This window comes from Larus michahellis, chromosome 3, assembly GCF_964199755.1.
Source record: "Larus michahellis chromosome 3, bLarMic1.1, whole genome shotgun sequence".
Classification (NCBI taxonomy): domain Eukaryota; kingdom Metazoa; phylum Chordata; class Aves; order Charadriiformes; family Laridae; genus Larus; species Larus michahellis.
The window spans coordinates 37,497,384-37,506,182 of NC_133898.1; the positions used below are offsets into that span (position 1 = coordinate 37,497,384).

Sequence of the window (8,799 nt, forward strand, 5' to 3'; positions counted from 1 at the left end):
TCCCCCAGCTGTTCCGTGTCCCTTCGAGACCAACTGCTGGCAGTCACTGCATCAGTGGGGAGACCGGCGATGAGTGGAGAGTATCCCACTGTGACACATGGCGGGAATCATTAGGACACTTCCTAATTGTGTTTTGAATTACATACAAACTTCAAATAATGCTGGCGTGCAAGCAGTCATGGGGGGGTGGGGGAGCGTATGGAATTAATTTAATTGAAACTTAATGAATGCTGTGGAAATCACTAATTGGCTTTGCTGGTCCCAGTAAGCCAAACCTGGCTTCTTCCCTGCACTGCTGTTGTCTGATCTTTTGCTATGTGGTTTGTATCCTATTTCCCTTAATCAAAATATTCCTTTTGGCAGGTTGTTCTCCTCACGGGTTCACTTCAGTTATGGGAGTTTCCTCCTTAATTTAAGTATCTCCTGCCTTCCTTCCACCCCTCCCCCTTACGCCCCCGAGATTGTGCTAGTTGGAAGCTAACACAATTAAACTTCAGGTGCAGTAATAGAATATAAGGAGATGCAGTTTGTCAGATGGTTTTAGTAGTGTTATATATTGTACATTATCTATTTGTTTTGTAGGTATATGAGCAATTTGGGTGAAGACAGAGATGGCTAGGTACAACTTGAAGAATACATAGCTGGTTAGGAAAAGCGAAGATGCTTTGCATGCATTGCTGTCTGCTGCTGTCTTTTACTTAGCACTGTACTTGAGCAAATAGTACTTCTCGTCCTTGCTCCTGCCTGTGTGTGTTTACCCCGTGGAAGTAAGCCCTCGTCTGCCTTTGCAGTCCAGCTTCTGGAGACAAGACACCTTGCTAAGGGTTTAGCTTCTGCTTTAAAGCTAATCAAGGAATACAGAAGAACAGAGTACTTTGAACGTCTGGATTTTAAAAGGGATATTCAGGTTAGGCCCCACTGTAGAAAGAGAGAGGGAAAGAAAGGAGGAATAAGCACAATTTCCTGGGCTCTTCTAAAGCAGAGCAATGTTGCAGTCAAAACATCTATGTCCATTTAATTCTAGTCCTCTAAGGGTAAACACATTACCACTAAACTTGCAGGAGTCTTAATTTTAGTGGATAGGCCATCAGCTCTAGATCAAAAAGCGTCTTTGCCTGAATTTAGATTATTGCAGTAATTTGATTAAAAAAAAAAAAAAAATAATGAAATCTGTGGTTGATTTAAGCTTCAGTAATGGGCACTTTCAGATCAATGTTTGGAGGGTACTCTGGATGAAAAAGGTGCTAAGCCCATGAGTCTTGTTCCAGCGCAGGCTGGGACTAACAAGGAAGAGATTGGTTTGGGTTTTTGTGTTTTAAAAAAAAAACCAAAACAAAACAACCCACACAGGGCAGGGGGAGCACAACCAATGGGTCGCCCCCATCATGTCTGTTACTGTCACGTGGACAGTCCGAGCTGATACCTGTAACTGGGGCAGCAGAGGTAGCTCAGCAAGGTGCAGGAGGGCCAGTGAGTCACTGCTGTGATTCACTTGTGGGCAGCCTGAAAACTCATGAGTAAGGGAGGCCCTGAATTCCAGAGCTACCAAAGGAGGTTATTGAGCAAAATCTAATTCCAAGTTTCTCACAGCAAGGAGAGCAGGAGCTCCAACATGTTTATCAATGAGGCCATTAAACTGGGGCTTAGCCACTTACCTCTATACTGCTTTCTCTTTACTTACAAAACACATCGCTTCTCTTATGTGAAAAAAGACTCCTTCTGTCTTGACACTTGGCGTGCAGCCCTGTGCAAATGCCAAAACCAAGGGATTAAATGGTGAAAAGGGGCAGGAGGGCTTACTACTGCTCTGCCAGCTGGGAGCTCTGCCAGCTCGACTTGGAACGTACTTCTGAGTAGATTTAATATCTATCTGTCAATGAGGGGAGCGTGGTTTTTCCAGTGCTTAAACTTCAGCTGTCATTAGCGTGGTAAGAGCTGGCAGTAATAAGAGAGGTTCCCATCACAGAGCCGCCCTCTGAGCTTGCAGACAGTGCAGTTGCAGACACGGTACTTCTGGTCCCTGCTCTCCTCAAGTGCTGGCATGACCCTTCCCTGTAGAAGGAGATGAAAGCAGGGTGTGCAGCCACCTGTGCTGGGAGGGATGCGTTTGGAAAGGCAGAGTTGAGAATCTCAGTGCAAGAATTTCCTGTTAACCCTGCCAGGCTTTTGAAAAAGGACTGGTGCTGGGACAATCTCAAATGGATGCTGAGGCGCTACGACTTGCTTTTCTTCAGAAGTGATGTTCCCCTAAGCTTTCTTGGCTGATGCTTCTCAATAAGTGTTGATAGTTTTTGAAAGCAAGTTGTTCCTTCTTGTCAGGGACCTTGAAATAAGTGCTTTGCGTCTTGGGGTTTGTAAGAACAAACCAGCAAATGCAGGGAACTGATGAGAGAGAAGATGAAGAGCTTGAGGAGAAAAGTGGACATTTGCAGGCTTATTGAGGTTTCTGCAATACAGAGAGTCCCAAGCAGTGCTCTGACAGGGTTCTCAGCTACTGCAGACTTAGCTTAGCTTTCCCGTTAGTAAGGTGTATTCTCATGTTACTTTCTTTTTCCCCCCAGAGCCTGCGTTGATGTCATTCCCGCTATGCCAAGATGCCCTACAGAATCCTCCAAATTCAAAACAGTGGGGCCACACATTTAGCCATTGGCTGACTTTGAGAACAAGTTTACCCAAACAAATGGGAAAAGCATTAATGAAAAATAAGGTTATAGGACAACTTTTCCTGCCAGGATCTCACCCAGAGCAACAGTGGCACATAACAACAGGAATTCTACGGACCCAGCTCAGAGGCTGCTGTGTCTTCCAGAAGGACCCAAGCTCCACATTTGACACAAAGTGCCTTGAGGCTTCTCCTGTTGGCCAAGTTTCTGTGGACTGCCAGTCCAAAGAGATGAGTCCAGGATCAGAATTCTCTACCAGGGATTCAGGATCTTCTGCCAAGGTACCTCGTGCCTCTGACAACTTGACTCACACTGATGAGGAAGGACGGGCCACAATGGTTGATGTTGGAGGGAAGCCAGATTCAAGAAGAAGGGCTGTTGCTGGTGCTGTGGTCCGCGTGGGTGAGAAGGCATTTGGGATGGTGAGGCAGAACCAGGTGAAGAAAGGGGATGTGCTGGCAGTAGCCCAGATTGCAGGAATTCAGGGAGCCAAGCTCACCAGCCAGTTGATCCCGTTGTGTCACAACATCCCCCTTACCCATGTTGAGGTGTCTCTGAGCCTGGATGAGGCCAGGTACGCAGTGGTCATTCGCAGCTCCTGTCAGACCTGGGGGAGGACAGGTGTGGAGATGGAAGCTCTGACAGCTGCCAGCCTGGCTGCCCTGACTGTGTATGACATGTGCAAAGCAGTTACTCATGACATCGTGATCGAAGAGGTGAAGTTGCTTAGTAAGACAGGTGGGCAGAGGGGAGACTTCTCAAGGGTCTAGATCATATCCAGGCACCACCAGCCCCCCAGGTGACCACTGCTCGTGTTCAGCCTGTACTTTTGTTCAGCTGGGTGTACCATACAACAACCCTACAACTCCAGTTTTGCCTTACCCTGTCAGCTTACTGCAGGGTGATCAGTGGAGCCACTCATCCCTCTTGATAACCATTTGTGGTTTTTAGAGGACAGGCTTCACTACTCTGCTTCACTACTTCATCTCTGTGTCCTCACCATGAGCTTGAGCAAAGGTTCTTAGTTCTGCCACAGAGGTTGGTTTGTTGTTTTGGTTTGGGTTTTTTATCTCTTGCTGTGAAATATTTACAGCTGCTGTCATCACACCATGCAACTGTGAGCTCTGGAAATGAAGCAAATGCTGAAAGTGCTGTTATTTGACAAAATTAAGTCAAGGATTAAGATTTCAGAATTGTGTCTGTCCATCTGCCCCCCTGACCCCTTTAGCTGAATTCAGAAGGTGACAGTGACAAGAACGTAGCTTGGGAACCTTCCCTTAGCAGAAGTTATAACTGTGGAACAGCCAGGGTCAGAGGAGCAGCTCCCATCCCTCCGCATTGCTCCTGCTGCCCTTGCCTTTAAGTGAGAAATACTCACATTATCAGTTTCAAAAGGGAAAAAAAAAAAAAAAAAGGTGGCAGCTTCCCAGCTCTGCCTTGAGCCACTCTGCAAAACATGATGTAGAAACAGAGGATTTCTGGGTTTGGAAGAATTATTTTGCTGATCTGAAAGATACCTTTTACAATGTTAGGAGCATGTTCCAGTGTTTTGACCTTAGCACTCAAATGCATCGAGGCCCTGTGTCTGCATGCTTAAGGGCGAAATTATGCCATGCACGGAGGTAGGCGTTGGCTGTCCCTGACCTTAGAAATAGCTATCACACCAAGGCCCAGAAGATTCCCAGCTTTTTAATCCTACAGTGCAGCTCCTAGTAACCAGCAACCTGCATAGCCCTGACAGATAAAACAAACCTTAAGGCCAGTAGCCACTTGGAAGAGTAAAGTAGTTGCTGTTGCCTTGGCCAGAGTGTTTCCTGCATGTTCCTCTAATTTGCTTTCATGAAGTTTTTTGGCCTCAGAGCACTTAAGTGTTCCCATAAATGTACCAGTGGCCACTGTCATGTAGCATTAAATAGCTTTGATAATTGACTATTCTAATAAGGAATTACTCGACATTGTTAATACTGATGGGTCCTTTTCAAATATTAATTTAAATGCTCTAAACAGGGTGTTTTGAACTTTGGTTTACTTGTTTTCTAGTGCTTATGGCTAATGTGAAGTTGCATATGATTCAAGGTGCTCCCTCTCCATACGCACAGAGAGTTGAAGACAGCTCTAATAACATTAAAGAGGCTACCGAAGAAGTGTCTTAAACTTTGCAAGTAGCTGCTTCTCATGAAATAAGGTTAAATTACTGTGAGCACCAGTAAAGCACACACCACACTGTCACACACATCCTGCTCACTTAAAGTAAGCACAGGTCTAAGAGGAGGCAGCAATTGGTTTTAATAAAAATCTCATACGCTAGCTACCGCAGAAGGCGCTCTTTCCATAGCAGGTAAATTAATTTGATTCTTTATTCATTATCACTGTGAGATAGGGCACATGCAATGACGCACATAGCAGCTCCAGCTGAAAGGGGAAGGAGTCTGGAAAGCTCGGTGCCCAAACTCCATAAACATTCGTACACCTGCGTTCAGTGTTATAGTCCTGATTCCCCTGAAATCCCTGATCTGCCTGTAAGTTAATAGTAGGGGCAACTCCTGCTCCTTCCCAGGAGTGTACGTACCGCTGCCGTTCCGAGCACCAGTCCCAGCTGAGCCTGCAAATATGAGAGACCACGTTCAGCTGTGGAGCTGCTGTGCCAGGAGTGCAACCGTTTCCCTAGCTCAGCATGGAAACAGATCGCCAGGAAAAGGAAGCACGCGTGTAACCTGTTAACCGATTTACACAAGCACTTAATTCCCCCCACCGCCACGCACAACACACCCTGCCCTCCCTGCCTTCACCCAGCCCCTAGTGAGTTTTCAAAAGTAAAAGGAAACTAGATATACATGGCAGTAATAAAATGATGCTTTGGGGCATATGATTCTTTGGCTTCTGAGAAGTTTGCGGTCATGCTGTAAAGCTCACACAAAGGACTCAAGACCATACAAGGGACTGCAGAGCACACACGCGTGACCGTCACACACATCTTACTACGTACGCACATTTCACTACTTTCTTGAGTTGAGAGTGGCTGGAAGCTTTGGGCAAACGGCATTTGGTGCCATTTTATGCTCATATTACATTATCATGTCTTGAAACTATGCACATTTATACATAACGAACCAAGCATGAGTCAACGGAACTTTTTATGAGAGAAATGAGCTGATAGCACTGTGTGTTTGGGTGGTGCTGCGTGGGCAAGGGTGTAATATATGTTGATGAACTGACTACTTTTTGGAGGCTTGCTTTTTTTTGTCCACTGCACTTTTAATAAACACTAGTTCTAATGGAGTACGCTTCACATTACTTTGTATACTCTTCTTAATTCGTTCAAAGGAACATCTCTCTTTTAATCCATGAGCTTTTCTGTGAACGCTCAGGATGAGCAAGAAGACAGCCTTTATAAGTAAGTTGCAATGATGAGTCAGCAATTAGCAAGGGATCAGTCACAATAACTTATTACTGTAAGGAATCCATTATTTTTTTTTTTTGTCGAGTGAAACTCGTCTCTATCTGGCTGTTCTGAGTAATCCCATAAGCTTAGAATCATCATTTATCATCATCTCTCATCATTAGCCCAGCTTCTCCCACGTGCCTGTTCTGAGTCAGTGGATGTGTGTAACAGCACCGCTTTGTGTTGCGGAGTAATATAAGGAACTGGTGCCTCCAGAGCTCTCCGAGTCTGGGTGAGCCAGGTTCCTGGGTGACCACGCACTGGAACAGGTCTGGGGAAGCACCTGTAGAGAGGTGACTCCTGAGTCATTAATAGGTCTAAGGGAAATTCCCCTTCTGATCCATCTAAGCTTCCAGGAAAGCTCTCGCCTTTTCTACTATCGAAAAGGCCCGTTCCTACCTGAGGAAGCTCAGTCGATCGAGCTGGTCACTGTAACCAGCCCCACGCTGCAGCCCCACAAGAAGCCAAGAGGCCCCCAGGGCAGGTGCCCTGCGAGAGGGCAGAGCCAGGGGCTGTACTGCCCGGGGGGCTCTCGCTCTCCAGGTACAGCCTCCCACTGCTGCTGATCCTGGGACCATAGCACAGAGCTTTACGTCCTTTTCCTAAGAGCTCTTTCCTCACTTGCAACCAGGTTTTTGAAGGTTTAACCAAAAGAAACAGTGTGAAGCACCTAGCTCACCACCTCCTTCTCCTGAAGGGTGCTTTAAGAGCGCAAGTCACACCTCTGGCACCGCATCCCGCAAGCAAAGCAAGTATTGCAGACCAGGGCAGCCCTCGGGATGCATGGGCAGCACAGCTTTTGCCTGCTGGAAACTCTCACTTGTCCCAGCTGATGCCCCATTTGTGCGTCATCGTCTCTTCACTGCTAATCCAGCCTGCGTCTTCGGTGGCAGCCTGGCCTGTCTCCTTCACGGCCACATCCTGAGGCTGGCTACCCCGCCCTCAGACTGCCTTGGAAAAAATTGGATGTGCCATAGAAAGCAGAAGCCAGCAGAAGCCAGTCACTAAGTATATATTCTTAAAGAGATTAAATCTACGTCCAAGAGAGCGACGCTTTCAGCAAGTGCTGAGGGAAGAAGCGTGGGGCACAGAGGGCAGAAATACCTTCAGAAGGGACCTCTTCTTTCTGAATGGGAATCACTCAAAAAGCAACAACAGCTGAGCACTAAAAAAGGGAACAAAATTTTAGCTATTCTAAGCCACCGGTGACCTGCGGTAATTCTCCTTAAGTCGCTGACGTTATTCAGCTTTACGTGGGATTTGACTGAACAGAATCCGGCCCTTCGTCCCAGCCCGCCCTTGGCCCTTCGCTAGTTCGCAGCTCCTTCTGGCTGCCTCAGCAGCAGTTATGCAGGCATGTAACAGCTTAAAAATGGCTGTAACACCGTGTGTGCTTTGGCCAGGACACAGGGCTGCTAATTAGTTAAATGGAAACACAGTTCACTTCCCTCCACTTACTTGGAGCCGTGCTCCAAGAGAAGCTTAGCATTTCAGGGAACCTAAAAACAGTTGGAGAAGTGGCTGGTTGCAGTGGCCTGACTGAGCTTTCCTTTTTTTTGAGGCTTCGGGTTAAAGCCTCAGCTTTGGTCTCAGAAGCCCGTGGACCCGAGGAGCCCTGCAAAGCCATGGCGATGGCCTGCAAACCCCTGACGTGTCTGTCAGGCTCCCCGCAAAGGCACAGGGTGGAGCGGCTGAACCCTTTTTCACAGGAGGGGCCTGAAGGGCTTTGGGGGAGCTCGGTGCACCCCGTCACAAGAGCAGGTTCTCATTTTGGTCACAACGAGCTTATACAGCAGGAGCTGAGACACAAATCTAGCCATCTCCACTTCCCTCCGTCCCTTCACCCGCCAGTGCTGTGTTTAGAAAGCTTTCAGTTTAGCATCTCTATTTTTGTACTTATCCTGTTTGCTCCTTTAGGGAGTGACGAGTACCCGAAATACCTGTGGGGAAGTGCAGCTGAGGGCAAGTTCAGCGGAAGGGACGGGTGCCCCGAGGCACCGCTGAGCTTTGCTCTGAGCCGAGCTGCGCGACAAACCGGGCACTGCCCAGCTTCACCTTCACGGCCTGACTGCAACAGCGCGGCCACGGCCATCAGGCAAGCTGCCCAGCGCCCGTGGCTCTCCCAGGTGCCATCCACACAACCCTTGCTTCACAGAACAGAGCTTCACACTTCATTACTGCTTCAGGGTTGCTTTTAGAACCCCAAATTAGCAACGGCCTTAGAGAGACAACTGCTTCATCAACAGAGAGAACAGGGAGCTTATCCTCAAATTCTGGAGAACCTGCTCAAACCCAGAAACTCTCAGCACTGCTAAGCTGTTCCTGCAGGGATTTAGTCTTTAAATAAATGCAACGGAAACACTCTCTTCTGTACCCATGATACTTCCAGGGTGCGCAGCTGACAGGACACGAGGCCAGCAAAAGCAGCAAAGTTTCTAGTTCCAACATCAAGCGCAGTTTTGCTGCAGCGTGACAGGAGCGACAGGAGGGGGGGTGGGGAGGAAGAGGAGGAGACAGCAGAAGGGTCGGGCAACTGCAAACTTGTGTGAGTGTTATCCTTGGAAAAATGACACAAGCCATCAGATACGCAGCCGCTCCATGAGCCAGTCATGCCCGAGGCCAGTTACCAGCTGGTGCACGTTATGGCAAAGCTCCATCAACATCAGCAGAGCTTTGCCGCGTCGCACCAGGCGG

The 8,799-nt window shown here is 47.8% G+C and overlaps 1 protein-coding gene across 5 annotated transcripts in view; it reads left to right on the forward strand.

Moving 5' to 3' along the window:
- Window positions 1-5,954, forward strand: part of MOCS1 (molybdenum cofactor synthesis 1) — a 32,324-nt gene extending 26,370 nt beyond the window's left edge. For all 5 annotated transcript variants that reach the window (XM_074579695.1, XM_074579697.1, XM_074579699.1 and 2 more), the window contains one exon: window positions 2,562-5,954. In XM_074579695.1, coding sequence (XP_074435796.1) covers window positions 2,562-3,433 — 872 coding nt within the window. In that variant the 3' untranslated portion in view covers window positions 3,434-5,954. The remainder of the gene's footprint in view (window positions 1-2,561) is intronic.
- The last annotated feature ends 2,845 nt before the right edge of the window (window positions 5,955-8,799 follow it).